Source organism: Paramisgurnus dabryanus, chromosome 9 (genome assembly GCF_030506205.2).
Source record: "Paramisgurnus dabryanus chromosome 9, PD_genome_1.1, whole genome shotgun sequence".
Taxonomy (NCBI): Eukaryota; Metazoa; Chordata; class Actinopteri; order Cypriniformes; family Cobitidae; genus Paramisgurnus; species Paramisgurnus dabryanus.
In genome coordinates, this window is record NC_133345.1 from 26,895,257 (window position 1) to 26,923,138 (window position 27,882).

The window sequence follows — 27,882 nt, forward strand, 5'->3', positions numbered from 1 at the left end:
ATTTCAAATGTTCAATTATAAAAAAAAGGCTGAAAACACCGCGTGTCCCTTATGGTCCATCCTGAAAAGTGAACCCGCTGGCCCTTTGATCCCTCCCTGGTGGCTGGATGCAGTTCAAGCAATAAACCCCGCCCTCTCCATTAAAACAAACGGGCTTCAGGTGAAATAAAAAATTAATTACACTTCCAATAAAAAGTTCCAATAACTGTTTTGGTCCTTTTAAGGTAGTTGTTATCATGCTGATATATGTTCAATTGTTTCATTTTAGCTAGCAATTCTCCAATTTGATGCTATATAAACGGGGCGTGTCGTTATGATTGACATTTTGTGATTGACAGCTTCTCTGAGCGGACTCTCGGAGCTTAGAGGGAAGCTTGAAGATATAACTAACTATTCATTTTCCATTTCTGTGTTATTTCATACCGACAAAATTAGTTGTATTTAACTTACCTTATTTAAGCAAGCCAGTCAAATGAGACGTTCAAGGGGCGTGGTTGAATTGGGCGCGCGAGCGTTTGAGCAGAAGTTTGATATCGCGGCTCCACTGACGATTCCTTCTGCGCATGCCCTGGCTCCAATTTCAAATGGACGTTTTTGGGTAACGTTAACATGTCAGCGCCCTTCATCGTCATTTTACGTTCAGTTCATTACAATGGAAGGAAGCTGCGTTGCATCAGTAATCTTTTTTACAGTTTACGTTAAACAGTGCTCATCCGGCGAAATTTCACGAGATTTTAGGCCGTAGCTGTATCCCTTCTAGCCGCAACCGAAAACTGCAGTCTCTCAACTTTCAAATACTGCTACAACCTGAATGGATGCTCGCAATTGTGTTAGGGGCGGGGCCATAATAGTTGACTCCTGTGCGTCATCAATCCACCGGTTTAGCCCCGCCCAGCAGTACATTTCTAACATTTATAATGTGGTTAAAAATAATTCTCTGATGACTTTACACAAACCTTTCTAAAAAAATACAATCAGGACACTAAATGAAAATAGAAACAACTAGTTTATTATTTACTCGATGAAAAATTAGAAAACACATATAATAGCTCTGAACATTTTTTTCTCTGGCATAACATCAGTTATGGTAACCAAGTAGTGCACTTGTTCCCATAATGAGAGTTGTTTAGATGAGCGCATGGCAATTCTGGCAAGGTAATTCACCTTAAAATCATCTTAAATGTGTGACGTTTCAGAGATATGTCACGTTATTCTATTTTAGATCTGAAATTTAATTTAAAGATCAATCTCTGACAATGCTTCCGCATTACACATATGTAGAAAAATGATAAATCAACATGTATCTGATCAGGTTTTGCCTGTTGGGAAACTTCTGCAAAAAGTGCAAAGATGACAGAGACATAAGGCACACCTACATTACCACTACTACAATATGAATGTCATGCTGCTGTTGAGGGAATGGTCAACCGTGAGTCACTCAATAGATAATGCGTGACAAACCACATAACAGATACTGTTAGCGTGTAGTGTTTTTCCAAAAACTTACGTTATAAGTGATACATTTTGCATACGGTCACAAAGTACATTTTGCAAATTGCACAACCTGAACGTGCTAAAAACGCATTGCTTATAATTACAGCGTAGTTAATGGTTAAAGAAGAAGAAAGTGATGTCATCAAGTATATGGTTCTGTAGTGAGGGCACCAGTTATATGGCACTGAGTGGCAGCATCTGTGATACAATGAATATTAAAGGGGCATCAAACTATTACAAGAAGTACATTTGCTGAAGTTATGTGACTTGACTGAGCTGGTGATGAAGCACCCATAACATCCCGAGACACGGCACGGTCCAGATTTTAAGAAACAAATTCATTATGCCTCTCAATATACAATAATCAATACCTCAGAATCACATGGACAGAAAACTAACAGTGCCATCAATCGACCATCAAAACATCCACAAACACTTTACAGCAGTTAGTATCACAGTCCGCTCACTTGGGATCAAATTCGGCTAAAAATAAATTCTGCTTGTTGTAGGTGAAATTTTAAACACGACAGTCTGTCATTCATTTTCAATATGATGGCACACACCACCACATCCAAAGCACAATTATTGCTCAAAAAGCAGGTTACTTACATCTGACATGTACAATGGATTAAAAAACAAACAAAATAAAGACAAAGTTTTCCCGCATAAATGAGCAAAAACAATCAAACAAATACTTCTATTAGTGATGAATGTAAAAACACCCAAGTGTTTTGTTTAAATAGACATCTGAGCAGCACAGCATGTACAGTTCATTAGAGCCCCATACCGTACGTAAAACATGCCCACATTGACTGACAAATGTTACCGCCCACGAAATGTAAATATTATTTGAATTATGCACATACGCGTATGCCTTTGCCTGTACATTTACTTTACAAATAACATATCAAAGGATCCGGTAGAGAGCTTTGGTTCTATTCAGATTCTCAAAATACAATGAGATCTTACAATAGACGCTTGACCATTGTTTTCAATTGGCATTTCATCTGCCCCCACTCAATACTTTTGCTTTAAAACATAACTTCAATTTTGCAGAAACAGACATCAGCAGTACTATAGCACATAACCTTAATAAAGTTTTGATAGAACCTCCATCTGTTATATATTTGCAAACTACACAACAAAAAAAAGGGCCCGTTGCTTCGGTCGGTCCAGCCCATCCCTTTTGATTCCTCTGTGTGTGTGTGTGTGTGTGTGTGTGTGTGTGTGTGAAGAGGTCAAAGGCACTGTACAGATGAGGACAGGCTCTCTGATCAGTCTAGTTTAGTGTTCCCTTCCTCCGATTGGCTGGATAACATGGCCACTGTTAGTCAGTGGCTCTTGCAGTCCTGTGTCCTGTCCTCACCCCGACCTTTCTCATCACGCGCCCATCCGTTCTGGGGTGAGGTCATGATGGGAAGGGCAGAGAGGACTGCAGATGAGCCATCAGCCGTGCAATTCCTCAAAGCAAGTATCGCACACTCGAACAGGCTTTTTGGAAGAGGGTGTCATGGCGTTATGTGCAGAGCACTCCGCGCAGAAGATGTTACCGCAGTGTCGACAATGGTGCTGGGGGAGAATAGAAAGCAGGATGAGCAAATAAACTGATGATTTTGTAAACATTTTTTGATTCAATTTCAAGTTAAATTAAATTTATTTATATATTGTATCATTTAGTTACACTGCACACAAAAAAATCCCAACATGTAAAACTCATTTTAACCTGTGGAGGCCGCCATTATGTTTTGCGCATAGTGCAGTGTGGGTCGATGATGTGTGATGCTGCGTTTACACCAACCGCGTTTCAGGCGTCACAATCGCGTCTACCGCACCTCGTTTGCCTCTTGAACAGTTTGAATGCATTCACGCGTGGAAAAAGCAAGCATTTGACGCACGTCAAAGGCAAACTCCGCTTCTTGTGGGAGGGGCAAGTGCAATGCGGTTGTCTGTTTGCAAGATGACTGATGTTGATTGTGCATTTATCGAGAGAGTTATCAGTTTGTATTTGGTAACCTTACTATAGGGGAAAAATAAACGGCGCGGGTCGATAAACGTCACGTGACTCAAAAGTGAAGTGTGTATTACAACATATCAGGTTGCCCAATGTCCTCACTGACACTCAAAGTTCAAATTTTTCAACTCGGGCGTCAGCCGCAAATTCGCGTGAACCGAAAATGCACAAAAAACACCATTCGCACTTACCGCGCACAACGCTCAATTCGCGCCTTTCGCGCGAGTTAGAAGTGCGAATGAGGCGAAAAACGCGTCTTCCGCGGGACCTCCAGACGCACGTCAACGCATCTTCACATTGACTTAACATTGAAAATACTTGCGCTTCACGCCTCTACCGCGGTTGGTGTAAACGCAGCATAATGGTATGTCTTTATTTTGATCATCTTTTATTTGTACGTTTTCTGTATTGTTTATCATTTATGTTACTCTTCAGTTCATATTGAGAGGGCTGAACAGAAGACATTGATGTTCTTGCATTTTTAACGGCATGCAGATATCAAGACCACATATAATCACCTACTGTCTGTGTGCTTTTATAACTCTCATCTTCTGTTTCATGTCATTTTACAATCTACTTTACAATCGATTGAAGACTTGTTTACCATGTTTACCTTGCTGTAACATTAAAAAACCGGTTTTGATGCCGACCTGTTGACGTCATGTATTGTGATGTAAACACAATGGCAGCCTCCAAGTGAAAAGGTTTATTTAAAGTTTTATTAAACTTGTGACATTTGTTCCGTTTCATTGGATGCACGGTTAAGCGTCTGGGTGGAACATCATTTCCAGTCTCCAGTTTGTGTAATGCTCTGGCTAGTGGCTAAACTGAACTCTGAAAGAAATCCCTAAATGATATAGATAGTAAATGATGACAGAATTTTCATTTTTGGGTGAACTCTCCCTTTAAGAATCAGTTTCGGATTATTTAAGGGGCTGTTTACACTTGGTATTAAGATGTGTTTTCATCGATCGGATCACAAGTGGACGAGAGAGACACATTACGTTTACCTGTTATTTAAATCCATCTCTTTTGTCCACTTTCGACCACTTCTGTCCTGAAAACTGTGAGGGGACGGTCCGTGAGACGGTGGGCGAGTCTCTCTGCTGTCATTCAAACGCGAGCGGGAGTAATTATGAGTTTATATGGACGCAAACTAATATTATGTCGGAGTCCACTGCTTGTTTAGCAAGTAAACATGCTGCACAGTGTTTTGTACGTGTGTATGTTAGAGCTTTCTCTGAATTTTCAGCGCAATTGATGAAATAGGATCGCGCAACTTTCACGCTTTCAAAACGAAACTACGGAGAACACCCGCAGTAGTTTTATCAATGAAAGGCTAAAAATAGCGCTGTTCACCGTATGTTCCCACCAGAAGTCAAAAAAGACGTAAAACTTGTGTTTAATACCTCAGATTAGATAAATGGGCGGAGAGAAGGCGGTCGCGTGTGGCTGTTCGAACACATTCAACTACATTGCGTTCCGCAACTCCAAATCGATCCGATCGAAAGTGGTTTCGACTACCTCTGGATGTGGTTGAAAGTGGTCGAAAGTGGACGCGTTCAAAACGTTTTGAACATTGTTTACACCTGGCATTAACCTCGTCCACTTGTGATCCGATCGACGAAAACGCATGTTAAACCTTCTTTACTTGTATTTTTTGATATGTGTTAGGTCCATATGTGTTTGTGTTGTGTCGTGAATGTGAAAATGAACTTCTACCTCATCTCTCAGCTCTAGCCACTGAAAAGAAATAAGCGGGGAAATCAGGTCAATTAGTAAAAGCTGCTCAGTGTGACGTGGAATTAATCAAGCTCATTACTATTCATGAGCTCTCCAACTTGAGAACGCGCCCACATAATATGTGTAGTTCAGTGAGTTTTCCTAAAAAGTTTTAGCAAGGATGCCTGAACGTCAACCGTACCGTATTCGGACCATCATTCGCGTCGAAAGGGTTTACGATAAAAGACACGTGTGTGTGTGTGTGTGTGCGCACGACAAAGGGTATATGATAAAATGTGTGTGTGTGTGTAAGAAAGACACTGTCTTAAGACACTCACTTAACAGTAAACTGATTACACATGAGATTAAATGAAAGTTAGTTTGACCATGAAAAACTGTTATCCAATCATAGCAGTGGGTGTTTACTTCCAAGTCGTAAATGCGGGTGGCCCATCAAAACGAATCATTTCTCGAACCAGCCTCAAAACCCGGGTTCAATATGGCTTATTACTTATTGCTTTTGATGTTTTTGGATGTAAAAACCACACAGACGTCATGAGTAGACCTCAGGCAACAGTATAAAACAATAAAAACGACCGAGCAAGGGCAGCTTTAAAGTAATCAGAAAATCAATATTTTTCTTCTCAAAACTGGGAATACTTTGAATGAATAGTATATTATAGCAAAACAATATTGGTAAATTTACACCTGTGACTTCCTGAGACATCAAACAAATGCTTTTGTTGGTGGTGCACACTTTGATGTACCGTCAAATCAGCCCTTTGAACGAGGAGCATAGATTAATGGGATAGATCATTAACATCGTATTGATCTCACACTTTGATCCATCTGACCGGCTGCTTCATCAAATATAGGTGTGTATGTGTGTGTGGTGTGTGTGTGTGTGTGTGTGTGTGTGTGTGTGTGTGTGTGTGTGTGTGTGTGTGTGTTGCATACCCTTCTGACAGTGACAGAGAAGCCTTTCCCACAGGCCATACAGTTTTGTACTTCATGATCTTCCGTCCACTTCCGTGTTAGGGATTGTGACTGTTTAATCTGCAATAGGAAAAAGAATCCCAACTAAAATAACAACAACTACTGGAGATTTAAAACAAGATCAGGACTGAATAAATAATAATAATAATTTTGCAAGACCAAACAGGTGTTATAGTGGGCATCAGGCTGACCTGTAAAGACTGGTTCTCACGGCCGAGCTCCTGCATGGCGGCTGTGGTGTCATCCAGCTTCCTGCGCACCTCTAACATTTTTGCCTGAAGCTTCTCGATCTCCCCCTCCCCCTTGACACATCTGGAAAACAACCGAAGGTCTAAAAGTTCACACAAATAAATAAATGTATAATTCATAACAAAATATGACCAGCATCATCTAACCTCTCCAGCAGTGCACGTCTCTCATCCTGGTTGTTCTGGACGGTGGCCTCGAGCACGGCGATCTCGCCCCTCAGTTCATCCGTCTGTTTCTCCAGCTCGCCGACCCGACGTTGGCTCCCCTGCCACTCTCGTTTCAGCGTGGCTACGTTCTCGTTCAATGCCGTAACCTGCATGGACAGCTTCAGCTCCGCCTCCTCCCTTTGCTTCTCCATCTCCTCTTTAGCCTTCGCTTCTGATGCCTGAGAAGGAGATGAAATGTGTATTCAAATGTAAGTAAATCTATCTTAAAAGGAAAACACCAGTTTTCAATATTTTACTATATTTTTATCTTAACTTTGATTAATTAAAGGCGGAGTCCATGATGTTTGAAAGCCAATGTTGATATTTGAAATCACCTAAACAAACACGCCCCTACCCCAATAGAATCTGGACCTTCTGTTGATAGACCCGCCCCACACATACGCAAACCGGCATTTGATTTGATTTTATTGGCTATAAGTGTGTTTTGGTAGTCGGCCCGTCTCCTTTTCCAACGCGTTTTTCAAACATCGTGGACTCCGCCTTTAATACATATCTATCTTTTTTCAATGCGTGCACTTAATAGAAGTACAGCGCATTGTAAATGTGTTAGCATTTAGCCTAGCCCCATTCTTTCCTTTGGAGAAGCAAACTAAGTGCTCTTCTGCCATACAATATAGTTCTCATTTTTTATCTGCTAAAAAAATTGCCACATTTTATTTTGTGCCACCATACTTGTGTAACTACTCATGTCTTTAAAGGGACAATATGTAGGATTTACCCCCATCTAGTGGTGAAATTGTATTTTGCATTCAAATGAACAGTGCTCTCTAGCGCCTCGCCTTTCCAAATGCGTGTTGCAACTACGGTAGCCGTTAAGTAATCACTGATCTCAGGTTTGGAACAACTTGAGGGTGAGTAATAGGGCTGGGCAAAAAATAGATTTTTCGATTAATCGTTTTTTCCCCGTGGTTGATTCAAAATCGATTCTCACAGGCCACCAATCGATTTTTTTCCAATTTTATTTCGCAAACATTGAACTTAAGATTAACGTTACTAATTACTAGTCTTCTCCGCTAGATGTCACCCTTTTTTTGCCTTGCGCAATGTTACTAAAGAGCGAGAGGCGAGCCTGTCATTCATTCATTCATTCAGTCTATATTCTAATATATTATAATATAATATTCTATATAATCTATTTTCATTGAGTTTAATTGAAAATCTAGTATAAAAATTGAGCCGAGAATCGGAATAAAAAAATCGGACCGAGAATCGAAATCGAATCGATTTGATAGCTTGTAAATCGAAGTCGAATCGATCTGGAACATCTGAATTGACACCTAGCCCTAGTGAGTAAATTATGCCAAAATTTTAATTGTTGGACAAACTATCCCTTTAAATAAAAAAGCCTGAATTGAAAAAGTTAACTAAACCATCTAAAACATTAAGTATGGTATTAAGACTGCAATACCAGTTGCTTCTGTAGTTTGTCGCTCTCAGCTTTAAGCTGCTGATGCATGTGTTTGATGGAGTCTCTGGTCTTCTGGTGATCTCTCTGCTCCTGCTCCAGAGATGCCTGAGCCGCCTCCACCTTCCCCTGAAGCTCCACCTTCTGCTGCATCAACAGCTGCTTTGCTGCCTGAAGCTCCTTCAGCTCCTGCGCACACAACAATTTCTCATTAGTTTACTTTCTTAGACTGGAATTTCCTCAAAGCACATTACAGTGATCGGGGGTCAGAGGTCATGAGCCTGACCTTCTCATTTTTCTCTCCCAACGATTTGAGATCAGCACTCAGTTTGTTCTTGTCCTTTTCCAGAACGTTTTGACGCTCTCTTAGCTCCTCGCACTGAACCTTTTCCTTCTTCAGCTGCTCCCCAGTAACCTCCTGCAAAAGGCACACGGAAGATTGACATCAATCAATCACCATTCAACAATCATTCAAACCTGGCACTCCTTTTATCACCTGTTGTTTCTGGAGCTTTTGGAGAGCCTCCATCTGCTTTTTGATTTTTTCATCTTTCTTGCCGAGGTCTTTCTCCAGTGCCGCATGACCTGTCTTTAATTCCTGGATCTGGGTTTCAAGAGAACCTAACTGGTTCCTGTTGGTCACCAGCTCCTCTTGAGCAAGAACCAGCTTCTCCTCACACACCTACGTTTACACAACACAACCAGTGAGATAATATTCAAATAATGCATATAATAATCATGTCATATTCAGAGATGACTTTTACACCTTCAGGTCCTGGTGTACAGCAGAGAGCTCCGACTCTTTGCCGTAGTAATCCGACTGAAGCGCGGTGAGACTCTTTGTGACGCTGTCGCTAGTTGTCTGCAGCTCTGCGCAGCGATTCTTTTCCGAATTAAGATCTTTAGACAATGTCGTCACTTGCTCTTTAATCTTGGCCTCCTCCTCGGCCTAAAACAAATACGTATATCAATAAGAAAATGAGATGGAGGTCATGCTGAATGCTCATTGGATAATTCTGCATAATCTTATCTTTGTATTTTCAGTTCAATTCAAACTGAAATAGGTTCCTTTCTTTGGAGAAGTACAGTGACAATAACTACATGTTTTTTTACCCAAAGCATTGTTATCTGACATGTTAATAATAGGAAGTTTACTTTTTTAAAGAAGTAGAAAAGTCATATACTATAAGCTACGTGCCACATCTCACAAACCATCTCAATAATTACTAAAGGGGAAACGCGATGAACACAAAAAAAATCTTTTAAGGAATTAGCAATGTTTTTAAAGTGACAATGTGGGCTAAATTCTATGTATATGGGATAAAGGTGTCATTCACTCACTCATTTCTTGTAATAAGCATGGCAATAATATCACAACCTAAGAAACAAAACGTAGAGGCCAAGTGTTTAACCAGTTTTAGGTTATTTTAAGGCAACTTTGTCTGACTATTTTCAGTAAACTGTGGCGTGTCTATTTGTGTTTTTTAATATATAACAGGTTGCCTCGAGACTGCATGGTTGGTTTAAGCAAATACATAGATACATAAACATCACATGTATCTCTATTTTATCATTTTTTAACACCACCAGGACGAGAGACGGCATGTGCAAAACGCAAGCTATTATTTGAGCAATAAGCTCTTTTACACTTGTACACACGCCCAGTGTGTATAAATGGTCTTTACTGAAATGCCAGTATGCCAGTTTTGCATCTAATGTTAATAGGGCCTTAGATAAGTAAATTAACAAACTACTGGGTTCAGCTCAGTTCTGTACACAATTTTTTATAAAATTTTGATCGTCACCCTCGTGATTCTCGTGACAATCATGACCTATACTGTATGACACATGTGACCCTGGACCACAAAACCAGTCGTAATGCTGGATTCACACCAAACGCGATAGAGGCAGCAAAAACACGCTATTCGCACATAGTTAGACACTTTTTGAGTTTACTCGCTTCATTCGTGCGTGAAATTCTAGTCATTCGAGACATTCACGTGGAAATTCGCATCATTGGAGAAGCTTCTGCAACTCCGCTCGCTTCCTGTAATCAGGTCACTACCTGAGCAAGCTCCTGATTGGTTAACCCATCATGATTTTTGCCAAAGTTCCGATTTTTCAACCTCGCGCGTTGTTATTCGTGCCATTCGCGTGTCAACGCATCAGGTATGAACTAGGGATGTTCACATTGACCGTTTAACCGTTAACCGAAGGTAAGAATTTATGACCGATTAACATTATCAGTTAAAATAAAAAAATATTTGTTAATACATGGTGCGTGTCGTCATGAGCCGACAGACATTTCGCCACTTTTCTATCTTTAATTTGTGAATGTCCTGTAAATGGCACAAATGATTGCTGCCCTGACGGTCTGATAAAGTAATCATTTGTATTAGAAATCATTTGTATGCGTGTTTGGAATCTGAACAGAGACGCGCGCTTGTCCGCGCAAGATGACGCGGTCCGTCTCACGCACATCCGGACAGACATTCGCTGATGGCCTCTGACCCTAACCATAAACATCTCTCTTTTTGCACAAACGGAGAAAGACAACGGAAAACCAAAACTTTCTGAAAAGCGTCCTGCTTTAGAAATGACCACTGTGGTAGATGAAACGGAGACAATCTGCCCTTTGGATATTAATCCTCTGGACCGATCGCGTGCTTTTTAATAAGGTAATGTTGCGTGAATATCTCATAATGTATGAATCCTGGTTCTGTTGTTGATCTGTCGCTGCTGTTTGCACGTTCAAATTAAATGTTTTGTTTTTACTAGTTCACAGACAATCGTCAACTGTATTTTTACTCAATGACAATTTCATATTAAAATCGTATAAGTTAACGGTTAATGTTCGGTTTAGAAGCTACGGTTGTCGGTCGGGAAAATTAACTGATATGAGCATCCCTAGTATGAACGCAGCATAAGTGTCATTTTTTTCAATTAAAAATTCAATCATCTGAAAGAATAGCATTCCAATAATGTATGGTTTTTGTTAAGATACGACATATTTGGTCAAGATGGCCAAGATACAACGATTTGAAAACCTGGAATTTGTGGAAAATTTGAAAACTGTGAAAATCCAAATGAAGTCCTTTTAACACATATTAGTAATAAAAAGGTTTGTCAGAAGTTGTAAGCTTTTACACATAAACCAAACTTGAATGGGAAATGCCCAGGTGTGCCTCATACATCTTGAAAAGTGAAGCCGCTGGCTCTTTGATTGCCCCCTGGTGGCTGGCTGCAGTACAAGTCATAAACCCTGCCCTCTCCATGCAAACGAACGGGACTCAAAATAAAAAATTAATTACACTTCCAATAAAATTTTCCGAAAAAGATGGTTTTGGTCCTTTAAGTTGTTGTTATCACGCTGATCAATTGTTATTTTTTGTGATAAGTTTTATTTTAGCTAGTAATTTGATGCTATAGAAACGGGGCGTGTTGTTATGATTGGCGTGATTGAATTGGGCATGGGAGCGTTTGGGCAGAGGTTTGATACCGCAGCGCTCATGATATGGCAGCGCTCATGGTCGGACATTTTTGACTTCAATTCATTACAATGGAAGGAAGTGACATTGTGTTGTTCATCTTTTTTTAGTCTATGGAAATCCTACATGGTTACATATAAATGTGCCATGTATTGTAACGGCAAGTACCTTTTTAGTGAGGGTGGCCTGCATCTCGGACACTTGTGCCTCAAGTTTCTTCACTTCCTGGCTGAAGGACCCCTGGGAGGTCTTGAGCTGTGCCTGTAGCTGCTGTGTACTCTTCTCCTTCTCTTTCAGTGCGTCTTGAGACTGCTTCAGCTGGGCGCTCAGTGTGGTCACCTGAGACTGCAAGCTCTTCTCTGCCTACAAGATTTCAAACAGAACTTAATGACTGTGATACATCATGATTTATCTACTGCACAAACAATGACAGTAACATATGGAGGCTACATGAAGGTCATACACATTTAGCATTCTTACCTCCTTTGATTTCTCTAGCTGACCTTTGACATCACCGAGCTCTTTCGAAGTAGTCTCAGCATTTTTTTGAAGCTCTTGCTGTGTTTTCTGATAATACTTCTCCTAATATTAAAGAAAAGTGGCTAATTAGAAAACCTTTTATGTACCGTTAATTTCTAATGGATATATGAAGTCAATTAACTCTTTCCCCACCAGCGTTAAATAAAAAGCATTTTCATGATTTTCACAAAACTGTAATGCCTTCCAGAAAATTTTCTTCTTTAAATATATAAACATACAATATATATATATTTGTGAATGACTTTTTATAGAGACCAGATGCAGAGCAATCTTCAAAACATACACTAACATACAGCTGTTTGCCCTTGGGCGATACTACTTGGTTTTATAAGTTGCTGAAGAGCGGCACCTGGTGGATAATAGCGGTATCACGGATTGCCGGAAATACTTGTCATCGGCAGGGAAGCGTTTTCTCTTAATTGACAAGTTAACTTGTCAATGGCGGCGAAAGAGTTAATTTGGCATATTAACATTGATCAAGCTCCAAGCTCGTGGCACCCACCTTCTCCTCCAGAATGGCTTTGCTGTACTTCTTCTCTTTCTCCAGTTGACTCCGGCTTTCTTTCAGAGCTTTAGAAGATGTGCTCAGAGCCTCTTTCACCGTTGCCATCTCTTTAGTCAGAGCATCTTTTTCCTCCTGGGTCTTCTTAAGCTCTGTACCCAGACTCTGGATTTTTTTATCCAGTTCTGCCTGTCGTGTCTGACCCTCCTGAGAAAGCTTATCCAAGCTGGCCTGCAAGCTTCCACTCTTCTCCTCTGCCTTCTCCAGCTGTTGTCTTGTTTCAGAGAGAGCTGAGGTTTTCTTCTTCAACTCCTCTTGTTGGGTGGCAGCTCTGAGACAGAAAGACAATAAAGAAGAATTAAAATTTGGGGTTTTGTAGCTTTTAGTTTAGTTTGGAGGCAACCTATATTGTAGCATACAGCTAAATCTGATAAAACTAACTTTTAACAGATTTATGGATTTAGACAATGCTGTCTGTTTGAGTAAAATGACCAAAAATATGAATTAGAGGTAGGGGAGAGTGGGGCACAACCTAACGCTTTTTGACTCATTCAAAAAATATTTAAGTAAAATTTATATTTTTTTACACACTCAACACACATCTCTCTGCTACAAATGAACACTTAAAGTTTGTTTGTGGGACCTACTGTTATCATACAATTACACCGGAAGTGACAGGAGTGCAAACGTTACAACTTACCCCATAGGTGGGGTTCATTGTAACAAACAGAGGGTTTGTTGAAACACCTGCTAGAAAATTTTGTTTAAAAATAAATAATTCAATAAAATCATGTCTATATACTAAAGGAGGGTAATGTTTATATATCTGCCTATAATAGATGAATGTGAGGATATCTATCCATTTATGATCCTTCATTTAACCATCTTTGTATTTTTTTTTTTTTTTGAAAGGGCTGCACAATTAAAAAATGATAATTGTGAGTTATTTCCCCTGATACATGAGGAGTTATACCAGTAAGTATGGTGCCACAAAATAAAACTTTTTTTGGTACCATACGAATGAATGGGGCTAGGCTGAATGCTAACACATTCACAACGCGTTGTACAGTGCACACATTGAAAAAAGATAGGTATGTATTAATTCGTCTAGGTTGAGGTAATAACATAGTTTAATATAGCAAAAGGGTAGACTATTCCTTTAAACTATTTTATTTTAGGTACACTTTGGTACATTAAAACAGAACCTATCTCTAATTTTCAAATGCATGCAATTATGTTAAATACAATACAATTTTGATGCAAGATGAAAAATGTATGCTAAAAAAAAGTCAGAACAGTCGCATTCCTTGATCAAACAGGTTTAGGTTATTTCATAAAAACAAATTGATTTGTGGCCTTTGAGAATCGATTTTGAATCGACCACGTTTAAAAAACAAAAGATTAATTGAAAAAAAAAAAAATTTTGCCCAGCCCTATGGTACAGTTTTTGCAAAAATATGTGATTTCGGAAATATTCAAAGGCTTTGAGCAACCTCTATTGTAGGAACAATTCAACATTTTGCACAGTGTGTTTTTATTGATATCCTAACACATTTAGGGGGTGAGAGTTGAACATATAAAAAATTTACCTATTATAAGGACCACCCTACTGCTTAACTAGGAACGTAATATTGAAGTATCTATAAATATTTTAACTGTAATTGCATTGAAGAAATAGCGCAACGCTGGCAGAGATAACGGTACTTTTTCGTATCGCAATGAACTGTCCGATTAACACCCCCCTAATCCAGACGTGTAACCATGAAAACGCGCGTGCGTCCGATGAAAGCGTTTACAAAGTACCTACCCTTGCTTCTCCGACTCTAACAGATGGTGCAGCTCCTTCATCTTCAACTCCAGCTCACTGACTTGTTTCTTCAGCTTCTGCTGCTCGTTCTGAGACTGTTCCCTTCCAGAGCGAAGCTCCGTTAACTCAACGTCTGCTTTCTGTTGCAGCCACAAACACATAGAGGCGTTTCAAATCACACACATTCGTATAAACAAGCACCAATCTCAAAAATGCAAAAAGTGGAGCCACGATGATCAAGCAAAAAGCTACTGCAGTCATTTAGGCTCGCCCTGACCTTGGTCTGGGTCTCCAGTGTCTCCATCCTCTGTTCTGCAGTCAGCAGTTTGTCTCTGCTGTCCTTCACACTCGCCTCCAGTTGAGAACACTGCTCCTGTTTCTCCTGCAGCCTGCGACCCTGCTCCTCCAGGTGAGCCTGGATTTTACTCAACTCCTGCGTGGTTAAAACATGTATGCATTTACTAAAACAACAAGAAACACGTGACCAATATACATTTTAGTGACAAAACATACTAGTTGCTTGTCCTGCAATGCATTCTGGGCTGTCTCCAGGTGGTTTTGCAAGTCAGCACGTTGGGCACTTTTTGCTGCTTCTGCAGCCAGCAGCATCTCTGTCTTGGCTTTCAACTAGGAGGCGAACGAGTAAATTAAGTACATTTTCCAGAAATTGACAACATTTCACATAAAAACTCTTTAAAGATTTTTTTTACCTGTGTGTCCAGCTGGGCTATCTTCTCTTTGCTCTCTATGAGCTGAGTGTTGAGTTCAGAGATGTTGGTCTCTAGACCCTGGCAGCGGTCTTGTGCCGCACGCAGGTGGGTCTTTTGCTCTTGCACCTGCTCATGAAGGTTATCCTGAGCCTGTTTGTGGCTCTCCGATTGGTTCTTGAGCTTGTCAGTCAACTGTGTGATCTGGATGAAAAAAACTAGATTCAATTTCGGTCCAATTTAGCGGAAAATGAATACCTGTAGCAAAGATACACGCTATCCTGATTACCTGTTCTTGTAGCGAGTGATTTTTCTCCTTTAGTTGGTTAAGCACAGCTGCCTCTCCTTCTCCTGCCTGGATCTTGGCACATAGATCCTCTCTCTCAGCCTCCAGCTGGCTCACGCTGTCCTTGCTCTTTTGCAGCAAAGCCTCAAGATTCTGGATCTTCTGGTCCTTGTCCCCGATCTGACGTAACACCTGCTCCAGATCGTTCTAAATAGAAAGGTCAAATAATCTTAGAATTAATCCAAGATTGGACTTATTGTCAAATACAGGAGTGGGATTTCACCTGTGCTTCTCTAAGTTTGCCATTGGTGCTCTGCTGAAGCGTTTGAAGTTCTTGGTGCTGCTGTTTGGATTTGTCCAGTTGATGCTGTAGGTCCGTAGACTTGGCAAAGCCCTCCTTTAACTAAACACAATACAAAGTGAGGGATACCCATCAGTATAACTATACATATGCTGATTAACCTAATAATTATTTATAAAGTGCACAAATGCATCCATGTGGTATGACCTCATCAGCTTTACCTTGGTTTGCATTTCTGCAACATGTGATTTTATGTTCCTAAGCCGTTCCTACCTGTTCTTCCAGCAGGGACAGTTTAAGCTGCAGGTCTGCCACCTGCTGTTCTCGATCTTTCAGTTTCTCTCCTGACAGCTGCCTCTGTTCCTTCAGCCGGCCCTGTAGCTCCCCCAGCTGACGCTCTGCATCCAACAGCTTGGCATGAAGCTGAAGGACACAAACGTTACATCAGTACTGTTTCATAGGAGATAATTTTTGTAATGATACATAGTCATTAAAGATGCTCTTTGGATGGATGAACACATGGATGTTGGAAAAATTAATGGATGATGGATACATTGTCATGGATAGATGGAACAGATATATGAATGATACTGTATAAATGTAAAGCTTAAATGCACTGTAAGTCACTTTGGATAAAAGCGACTACAAAATGCATAAAAAATGTAAACTGAATGGATAGATATATTTGTTAGTATCCGACCTGGCTGATCTCACTCTGCTGCTGCAGGCCTTGGTTCTCCTTATCCTCCCTTTGCTGCTGGAGTTGTTTCTTCTCTGCCTTTACCACCTGGTGGTTCTTCTCCAGCTCGCTGAGCTCGCTTCTGAGTCGAGCAGCCTCCTCGCCGCGTTCATTCAGTTCGGCCTGGGCCCGGGTTAGGGCCGCATCGCCTGCTGAAGCCCGGGCTTGGCTCTCCTGGAGCTCCAGGTCCTTCTGATGCAAGCTGGCCTGAAGACTCTTCTTAGAGGATTGCTCCTGACCCAGACGCTCATCAAGCTCCTGATTCTCCTTCTCTTTACGAGATAACTTCTCTGACAATTGCTGAGGAGTGGCAGAATGAATGAATGAATAAATGTTTTATTATGACACTTATTGTTATCTCACAAATTGTCTTATTATGACAGCCAGCAAAATGCACCATTTGGATGATTATCATACAGAATATTATATTAAAAACGTATGACCTATGCCTAGTCTTTTAATAGCATGTTAGCATGGGGACTGCTAGACGGAGGTCTTTTGTAAAATGTATTTTTGTGTAGTACCATTTAAAAGAGGACTATTTAATTAGGGTAGGGTTGGGCACTTGAAAGCCACAAAGTGTGATGTGACTCTTGCACTGTGATAGCTATAAAGAAGGCAAGGCTGATAAGTTTAGTGGTAACATGGAGAGGGCACCTGCATCATACAATGAGCTTTGCCTCTTAACATAGACTAGGGCACAGCTGTGTTCCCATTACTATAAAGCCCTGTCAATCCCCAGTGTCAGTTGTCAAAGGATTAGTCCATTTTCTTAAAAAAATCCAGATAATTTACTCACCACCATGTCATCTAAAATGTTGATGTCTTTCTTTTTTCAGTCGAGTGAGGAAAACATTCCAGAATTTTTCTCATTTTAATGGACTCCAACACATAACAGTTTTAATGCAGTTTAAAATTGCAGTTTCAAAGGACTCTAAACGATCCCAAACGAGGAATAATGGTCTTATCTAGCAAAACGATTGTCTTTTTTGACAAGAAAAATAAAAAATATGCTCTTTTAAACCACAACTTCTCTTCTTCCTCCAGCTGTGTGACACACCAGCACGACCTCACGTAATGGCGTAATGAAGTCAAAAGGTCATGTGTTACATATATGAAACGCACATTTGCGGACCATTTTAAACAATAAACTGACACAAAGACATTAATAAGTATCATTCCACATACAACAATGTCGGAACGGTCCTCTTTCTCAACACTTGTAAACACTGGGGCGTAGTTTCGCATACATCATCCGTGACCTCTTGACACACAACCGGAGGAAGACGAAAAGTTGTGGTTTAAAAGTGCATATTTTTATTTTTATTGACAAAAATGACAATCGTTTCACTAGATAAGGCCCTTATGCCTTGTTTGGGATCGTTTAGAGTCCTTTGAAACATGCAATTTTAAGCTGCATTAAAACTGTTAAGTGTTGGGGTCCATTAAAGTTCATTAAAATGAGAAAAATCCTGAAATGTTTTCCTCAAAAAACATAATTTCTTCTCGACTGAACAAAGAAAGACATCAACATTTTGGATGACATGGTGGTGAGTATATTATCTGGATTTTTTTTAAGAAAATTGACTTATCCTTTAAAGGGACACATTTTTGAAAACATGCTCATTTTCCATAGAGTTTAACATTTGATTCTTGCTGTTTTGGAATCCATTCAGCTGATCTCCGGGTCTGGCACTACCACTTTTAACATAGCTTAGCACAATCCATTGAATCTGATTAGACCATTAGCATCTCGCTCAAAAATAACCAAAGAGTTTCGATATTTTGCTGGAGGCGCAATGATATTATGCAGCAGTCGAAAATAGTCCCCTTAGTATCTTTCAATAGCAGGGGACTATTTTCGAGCACTGCATAATAACATTGTGCCTCCTGCAGCCATGTTACAACAGCAAAGATTATTACGCCAAAATGAGAATATAGTTCACAGCCATATCTGCCTATAAAATAGCAACTTTTAATTTTCCGTCGGTCTTAGTACACAATGAAACTACAGAATAGTTGCTGTTTCCCATTAGTTTCTCCAAGTGCCTGAAAAAATCTTAAAACAGCAAATCAACATTTTTATAAATATATGTCACCTGTGAAAAGCATAGGACCACAAAATGTTCAACCAATCATTGGATTTGGACCGAATGCAATGATTGGACGAATGCAACTTATACTTCTCCTCTGTTGGCGGCATGTTTTTGCATAGCACTGAGCACACTGTTACATCATACGTCATCTGCGCGTTCACGCCTGTTACTGCTGTTACCGTTTATATTTATTCCCCAGGATGGTTGACAGGAATGGTTCTATTAACAACCCCTAATCGTCCATATTTCACTTCCAATCATCTGTTGCGGTCAACATTTTTGGGAAGTCAGTGCACCTCTGGGCTGTGATCTCTTAATCCTATCCTGACAATTCAAACAATGGAATAGAGGCTTGAGGATCAGTACCTGTGGCAGTCAGTCACTGTAAATATCACCACTGGCATGAGACCAATGTCCCCCTGATGCTTTAACAACCAGCATCTGTGAAGCGCACGTCAACACTCTTTAATGGCCAATCGAAACGCATGGGGTGGTGTGGTGACAGGTTCTAGGGGGGCGTTTTTGCCTTGGACCGGGCACGTGGGAGGGCCGCACAGCTCTCTTTTTGCAAAATGTGTCAGCCTGTTTCCTGAAAGGGCAGCTGGTACTGTTGTAAATGCTATTATAGTGAGCTTAAATTTAGAAGTTATTCAAAATACTTGGTGTGTCCAGAGACTGCAGGGTCTTTACATGGCAGGCGCTGGCTTGCATTCCACAAAGCAGTAAAGTAGGCAATTAAACATACAGCTGTATTTGCTGCAAGCTTGTAACTGTAGGAACAATGTATGTGTCACTCTATGTGTGTTACCTGAGTCTGTTGCTGTAAGTTATTCAGGTTGCTTTGTAATTGGTGGATCTGTTGAGTGTAGACTGCTGCCTCTTGAGGTCCTTTCTCAAGTTCTGCCTTCAGCTGTGCTATCGTTGTCTGCAACCAAGCACACTAGTGTGAGACAGGAAGAGCAAGCAATGTGATACACATGATCAGAGTATTTATCATATATTCAATATGACCCAAAATAAATGCTGAAATTGTGAGGAATAGATATACAGGTGAGTTTTTCGGTTTAGGCATGAATCGTTTAGCAGCCACAACCTTAAAAAGCAGGTTGCACAAAAAGATGATCTTGGACCATTTGAAAAAACGAGAACTATTGTGGAAAAGTATTTAGTTTGCAGCACTTCGATCTCGGGCACAGTAATATTGATGGAAGTTTGAGCGAAAGGGGGAGTAGTCAGGAGTGATGATGTTACTGCGCACCGAGGTTGAAGTGCTGCAAACTAAGTGCTCTTCCGCCATACAATATAGTTCTCATTTTTTATCAGCTTAAAAAAATCGCCACATTTTGTTTTGTGCCACCATACTTACTCATGTAACAGTCTTTAAATACGGAAAACATGGAAGTGTTTGGTGGCTTCTAAATTCATCCCTGTTTGGATCCTAAGGAATGAATGGGGCTAGGCTAAATGCTAACACATTCATAACGCACTGTACAAAGATTAAATGCACTGATTGAAAAAGACAGGTATGTATTAATTTGTCTAAGTTGAGGTAAGAACATAGTAAAATATTGAAAAACGGTGGTGTTTTCCTTTAAACATTGTGTCTACCCCACTCAATAACAAAAGACAAAAAAGACAAGGCAAAAACAGCACAGTTGGCAAACAAATGTCTTGACAAACAAAACATGAAAAACCAAACCCAGATGTTAAGACGTTCCTTTAAATTTCAATGCAGCTATAAAAAAGTTAAAATAACTTTTGTGATAAAATGGGCATTCACCAACATTGATGCATTCAAAGTTGGAAAGTTTTACCTCCAGTTTACGAATCTCCAAAAGAGAGCAAAGCGGGCACAGTGGTACGTGAAGGGTGAGAGAGGGAGGGATGCAAGAGGAAGACACATAAACACACAAACCAGTGAAGTTAGGCAGGACACACAATATGGAGACAGGGGTGCTAATAAGGTATTTAAGTAAGGGATAATGTTATCTCAAAATAAGCTCTGACAGCTTTAGTGTGATCAGGACCCAACACAAAGTGGAGGGTCTTATATCACACTGAAGGGGCTTATTTTGCAATAACAAACCGCTGCCTTGCTTATTACATGGCTATTTACTTCACAAGCAAGGTTGGGGACATTAAATATTGAGTTGAAAATTTTTTTTTAGCTAATCAGGGCTCCAGACTGCCACCAAAATTTGAGAATGGGTCACTGAATGTTACATCCAGTCGCACACGTGCGACCAGTAAATTTGATCTTTTTTTGTGATGTGACACTGAATTTGAAACAGCACATTGTACTTTCTGCATCTATCATCAAAGTATTTATTAGTAATACAGTGGAAATGAGTAGAAATGTGAATATTTGGTTAACATGTTGATTTATGGCGTGTGCCCCTAAATTTTCTGGTTGCGCCCCTAAAATTTTCAGTTGGGGGCCACTGTGCTCCTAGTGAAAAAAATTAGTCTGGAGCCCTGCTAATTTTTAACAATGCAGACCTTTCGCCAAGAAAACCTGTTTACTTTCGGTTTTAAGATAAGACAAGACGATCAAATGTCCCGAAAGTGCTATTTGGTTTAATCATTTGTAAATATGATGTCATATATGTTAATAAAATACATATTTAATTTTTGTGTAATATTAAACTGTACCTGTCAAAATTGCAGCATCCAGGTTACTGTGTGTTATTAGTTTTGAGCGGTTACCTGGGACCTGCAAATGTCACGACTGGCCAATCAGAATCAAGCATTCCAATGTCCCGTGCAATATATGTGGTATAAAAGTTTATGCTTACTAAAATGTTACTCAAAAATATGTATTTTTCGAACTTTGGTGTCTTGAAAATTTGTTTAAAAAATAGTGTATTTGATTTAACAATATGCATACTAAAAAAAAAACGTCCTCCTTAGAGTCACTAGGTGGCAGTCTTAAAATTGTGTAGACCAGTGAAAGTCGTCAAATTAGAATATCTGAAAAATTGACCAGTTTCTAATGATTTATGATCCAAAGCTGCTCTGCCTTGGTGGGACCTTCATTTAATAACAACCACATTTGAGTCACAAGTGCAAGCCATTACAGATGTGTTTACAGGAAACATTTGTAGGTCGGAGGGAGGCCAGAGGGTTAATGTTTAACCTCAGAAATCTATTAGAAAAGACAGTCAGTGTCCCTCATTATTTTTTTTATGTTAAGATCCATTTATACTCTTTAGTGTGGCAGTTTAAATTTCACTTCACTTAAAAGTTCACAGTAACGTTCAATAGGAAAAAGTTGCTGGGGAAAATGTCAAAGGTCAGAAACATGCCTCGGTTACCTCCCGTTATTTGCATTCACAAGCTATTGATTTTGGCATGGGTCTCTGTATGTAACTGGTCCTATCAATACTCACATTTTCAGAATAAACAGCTTAGGGATCGAATGTCTATAAAGCAAAGCACCATGGTACTCTAACCCCGTCCTTACGTGAGCTGTACAGCGTAGACAAGGTCACGGCAAGTTTGAGCTGCCTTATCTGAAGCATTAGCTCACCGCTGAGTCAGTGGCTCACCTCTGAGGTAGTGAAGTTGGCCTGCAGCTGTTCGTATTGGCTCTTAAGGCGCTCAGACTCCTCCTCCCTCTCCTGTGTCATCTTGTCCATGAGCGTCTGCACCTGCACCAGCTCTTTCTTCAACACCTCCACGTCCTCCACTCCAGGCCTTTGTAGCTTGAAGAGAGCCAACGACAAACAGGATTAGACCGGGGAGAGATAGATGACATAAGAAGCTGATGATACAATTGCAGTAGCAGGTGAGAGAATATTAACTCATTAATTAATCACCAGACAATAAAATGTGCGGTTACCAGCTCTGCCGACAATTTTTCCTTCTCCTGTCTTTCTCTCTGCAGATCTTGGTTCAGACTGGTCAGCCTCTGCTCCAGTGCTTCTCTCATGCTCTTCTCCTCATCGTAACGAGATTTGATGTCTGGAATTAAAGTGCATGCTTATTTTAAATCCAAGTCATGTACACTAAACCATACAAGACTTTCTACCATTTTTACCCCATAAACAAAGACAACTATAGATACATGCATAATAAAGTTTTTCTTTGTTTGTCTAACACAACAACACTGGCTCATCCAAAAGCTGGCGTTTGGTGTAGGGCTTCAGGAAACAACTTCTGACTTTGAAGCTCAAAACAGTGCATCTATCCTTTACAGAAGTAATCCACATTGCTCCAAGGGGTTATTAAAGGTCTTTGCGGGTAATGATGCAATTAAAAAAAACTTTATAAACTATAAAATTGCACGCAGATGGGGTCATTACCGGAAGTTAGTTATTATAGTTTATAAAATGTGAAATATGGATATTTTTCTGATAACCCGCAGAAGACCTTTATTAACCCAATGGAGCCATGTGAATTACTTTTATGAAGGATAGATGCACTTTAAAGGGTTTAAAGTCAGAAGTTCCCTGATTCCCATTTTCTACCATTATAAAGCTTAGAAGAGCAAGGACATTTACTAAAATAACTCCAAATGTGTTTGTCTAAAAAGTGACAGACGCACCTTGGAGTACATCATGGTTTAATTTTGATATTTGGCTGGAGTATCCCTTAAATCAAGACTTACATTTTTTCTAAAAGTTCTCGTTTCAGTCATTTTATAATAAAGCTTTATATTCTCAAAAGACTGTAGAGATGAAAATGAAATAAACTTTTCCACAAAGCTTACCGACTATCTCAGTGGCGAGCTGGGCAGCTTTCTGTTCAAACATGTCTTTCAATTGTTTTAAGTTAAACTTCTCAGTTTCTGACTCGTTGAGCCTCATTTCAAGCTCTGAAAAAAGAAATATTGCAACTTTACATCTCACACTATTGTGTTTATGTACTTTATGTACTAACTTTAAGAAGCAGTTAAAACTACTCTCAACCAACCTGAGTCTTCTACACTTGTACCATCACTCTGTGAGCCCTAAAATCAAAACACATCAAGCTTTGTAAATAATTCAAATGTGATTCTGTACCACAAAACCAGTCATGTAAATGTAGACTTTATGAAAGATTTTACTTTATTAGTCGCTAGTTGTCCTTGCACTTTGTCTAATTCTTTTTTTAACTCCTCAGAAAACCAGCGTTCTTCCTGAAAACACACACATACAAAAAGTGTAAGCACTTCTGATCCAACAACAGTATGATCCAGTGGCAATAACAGCATTAAGTAATGGTGTTATGAGTAACACCAAACATTTCATGCGTACTATAACTGATAAGAAGTGTGGGAGTCAAAGGCAGGATACCTTCAATGATGCTTGTAAATCTTGGACTTCCTGTCGAAGAAGGCCTAGATCCTCCCTAAAGAAGAAAAATGCCCTGTATTGAAACATGCTCTGGTATAGAGAGAAGATTCTTACAGAGATACTTACAGAGCAATTTACAAGGCTGTACATTTAGCAACAACAAAATGCTACCTTAAACAATACATGAATTCAAAATAACACAGCAGCTTAAGGTGTGGTTTCCCAGACAGGGTTTAAGATACATTTTTAGAACTGTCTTAATTTAAAAAAAACTTGCATTGACATATGTTACAAAACAACAATGCCATTGTATTGTCTCAATACGCTCACAAGTAATGATTTTTTTGCAATGCTTGTTTGTAAAAACTACCTAAATGTGCTTATTTAACTAAGGACTAATCCTGGCTTAATCTAATACCTGTCCCGGAAACCACCCCCAAGATCCTACTTCAGTAATATCATTTCGTTCAGAATCAACAAAAAGAGGCGGGGCTTGATTTTTTATTTGTGAATTGGTCGGATCATGGTTCAGCAAAAAGTCGTGTTAATTACAGCCCACATGTCAGAATGACATTATCATGTCAGAAAGCTTATCTGACTAAGCAACTGTGTTTCACTGAATGGAAAGAGAGTAAGAAGGGTTTAATAATACTGAAGCCCAACCTGCCAGCACTTAAGTGAGAAGGTTGATCTCCAGTATCATGGAAAACCTCATAATGTTTAAAGAGCTCCTCTGCAGAGTTGTGAGACTTCATACACTGAGGACAAATGAAACCCTGTGGAGAAACAAATTAACACCGCCAACATGTCAGGCAAATATCAAAAAAGCAATGCATAATTCATTTTGGGATAAGCAAGTTCTTTGAAAGCTCTATCACTTTACAGGAATATGTCACTTAACTAGTAATACTGCACGATAAAACATTCAATTTTATTCAGCTTACCTCTGAAGACTCGTTATTCATGTCGGCAGAAGGCTGCTGCTCGGACTCTGAGCTTTGGGAACCTCCTTTTCCAGGAGTCTGAACAAAAAAAAAGTCAGAACAGATTTGTGAACATAGCAACCGATGAAACTCATCTCATTCAATCCCACTATTTAGATGGTCAGATTTAATTTTATAGGCAGCCTAAGTGCTGATTTGGCCTGCTCAATGAGTTTTATTTACAAGCTCTGAAGGCGAGGAATGGCTTTGTTTACTTCCTGGGATGTACCCGGCACGGCTCATTTATCTGAGGTAACGCGTGATGCTGAAACAATATAGTCAGCAGCAAGGCCGATAAGCTTTTCCCCAAGTTGATCCTGGCAACCAAAAGCAGTATGATGCCAAACAAAATCAACACTGATACGCCCTTGACATTTTGTATAAGACCATGCCTATGATGCTGATACAAGCCTTGTCAGACTCAGATCACAAGATATCAAAAGGATACAGACATCTGGAAATTCAAAGCCATTAGCCCAGCAAAAATCTTTATGCTTCCTTTCTGTGGTTTAAAGAGAATAACATTGATATTGCATAACTTTAAATGCCTCGCCTGATTCAATGAATAATTTTACTAGTTAAAATGAAGTCCAGAGGTCTTATTTATAAAAAGTAGGGGTGCACCGATAAATGCAGGTATACACTAATAATACGTGGATGATAACTATTTTAAATCGCACAGACAATATTGTTCAAAGCTATTTCACGTACTACGGCTTTTGATAAGTAAGTCCTTATCGATCTGAAATCACTGTTACCTTGAGTCGTTTATAACATGCATTTTAAAAAAGAAACACGCGTCAAATACATAATTTTTATTATCATGAAAAAACCTGAAAAGGTTTGAAGAAAAGCATTATAAATATATCCTTAAGCCATTTCCTGGAGCTGTGTGTAATGGTTCTTGGTCTACAGCGCATGTTGAGTTTCTGCACGAGAGCGCCCTCTGGCTTTTGGATGTAGCAGCATTTCACCGTAATTCACTGAGAAGCATAGCAAGCATCATCGGATGATATATCGGTGCACCCCTAATTAAAAGCATTAAGTTAGAGAGGGACCCTTTAGATTGTAGATAGCATGTGATTGGTCGGAAAAATCAAATGAGAAGCTGAAGTGCAGAATGTTGCCATAATAATTATTGATCCATATTGACGGTGAATGAGGGAATGAAAGTTAAGTTTTGAATGCTTATATCTTTGAAATGTGAATTTGGTCAATGTTTTGGAGCACTTTACAGATATACTTAACACTAACATATTCATACTAAATGCCAACACTTCAATTTTAATTTCATGGGGACTTTAAAGCCTAACAATGGGTGCTTTCATTAGTATCACTTTTAAAAGCAAATATGTTCAAACTGTCTAATTTTGGACATGACATAAAATCCAATTAAAATGTACCACATATTTGCATGACAGCCTCTGCACTACGAACATAGATAATGATAATTTCATAATATACAATGGATATTTTCCATTAGTCCAAGCGAGCAATTTTGCTTTTAAAAGATGTTGAATAATCATCCAAACAGCCCAGACGTCTAGGCAAAAACAGGGCTAAATTTGGGCTGTCAGTGAAAATTTAATAGACGCCTAGCCATAGCTCAAAAATAAATGAAGTAAAATAAATAAATAAAACCTAACACCTTCTAATCAATGTCGACTTTGCGTACATGATGGAATATCATAAATCTCACAAGTTATTTTGGTATAAACAACATGTAGCCAAATTCAAGTTTATTTAAGTCTAGAAGTGGTACTCATAGCCGGACTATCTGGTCTATAGTTACCCTAAATGGTGAAATGACAGCTATTGCTTACTGGTGTTAGAGTACAAAGTTTTGTAGAGATTAATGACATCAGTTCCCATCACAGTTGAAAATGAAAATAAATAGCATTCTGTGCAAAGCCGTGCTATCATACAACCATGATATTACCATGACCAAACAATTGCTTTATAGTTAGGGTAACCTGACATGACTCAAGTGGAGATGTTGTCATTGAAAGGTAAAACACAAATGTACAAAACTGCTGTTTATGAAATCTAAATACCTAGCCATCTGATCAAAGACCTGATTGTACTTGTATGATCAGATGTTAATGTAACATTTAATAGAATATCATAAGAAGCTAAAAACTCTAAAAATAAGGTCAGTTGCTATTCATAAGAAAAGACTGTATGAATGTAGATCTTAGTTATTTTTACCTAAAGGAAAAACTGTTAATTCTCTATCTTTCTGTAAGACAGCTAAACGTAAGTTGGCTAAACATTCCTGTTATGGGGAAATCATCCTGTGCGGTCACATGTTGTGTCAGACCACAGCAAGCTTATTGGGTGTACAATGCACTTACATTAGCTATCTAAAATGGACACCTCTTTTAAAAGACACAACATAAACTACACAAAGTTCATTACACCTTGTCATTGCATTTAGTTATCTATAAAACTAGTTATTTAGTCAAAGCTGTGTTCTCGCTATCGGCTAACAGCTGTCTCCATGCCAACATTCAAGGCAGCGCAAAATTGTCAGTACATTTACCACTCCTAAAACAAAAAGAGGTTATCAGCACTCGCTATTTGTAACTGTCAGTTAGAAATAACAAGACAATGGACATTTTAAGGGATCCTCCGTTAGCACAAGGCCATTATTTAGTGTCAGGCCTGTCAAGCTAAAATCACATTCAAGTGAATGAGAGTATCTGTCTGTGTTTCCTCAGATTTTTCCACTCACCATCTGTAATATTCGCCTTAACATTGTGTAGTCCTTTCTCTGCCTAAAACTGTGAGGAATCGACTCTTATTCGTTGGGTCCTGATTATTGTTTACGTTTTAATATTTTCTGTTGACACCTGCAGACACACACTATCGATTCTATGCAAGACAACCGTATTACGGAATGTCCCGCCCTTCATCTAACCATTGTTTGGTATGGTTGGACCAACTGTGTGAACGACTTATAAACTCTCCAATCGTAGGCTGTCTGTTAGGAGCGCCTACCAATGATAGCAAAGCAAAGGCGTGACTTGTCGGAAGTCAGATGGGGTGGGACC

At 39.4% G+C, this 27,882-nt stretch overlaps 1 protein-coding gene across 1 annotated transcript; it reads right to left on the reverse strand.

Annotated features, from left to right (window-relative positions):
• Positions 1-987: 987 nt before the first annotated feature.
• On the reverse strand, positions 988-27,713 carry eea1 (early endosome antigen 1). Its single transcript, XM_065283372.1, has 29 exons — positions 27,564-27,713; positions 24,791-24,868; positions 24,510-24,622; positions 23,847-23,901; positions 23,618-23,689; positions 23,485-23,521; positions 23,282-23,386; positions 22,412-22,533; positions 22,119-22,274; positions 19,379-19,495; positions 16,436-16,774; positions 16,009-16,158; positions 15,718-15,837; positions 15,438-15,641; positions 15,152-15,352; positions 14,955-15,068; positions 14,719-14,874; positions 14,442-14,581; positions 12,635-12,965; positions 12,073-12,174; positions 11,761-11,955; positions 8,871-9,053; positions 8,601-8,786; positions 8,391-8,522; positions 8,108-8,293; positions 6,619-6,857; positions 6,415-6,535; positions 6,185-6,283; positions 988-3,063 (listed from the first exon to the last, which is right to left on the reverse strand). The coding sequence occupies exons 1-29, from the start codon at positions 27,585-27,587 to the stop codon at positions 2,941-2,943; spliced, it is 4,200 nt and encodes a 1,399-aa protein (XP_065139444.1). The 5' UTR covers positions 27,588-27,713; the 3' UTR covers positions 988-2,940.
• Between the last annotated feature and the right edge of the window lie 169 nt (positions 27,714-27,882).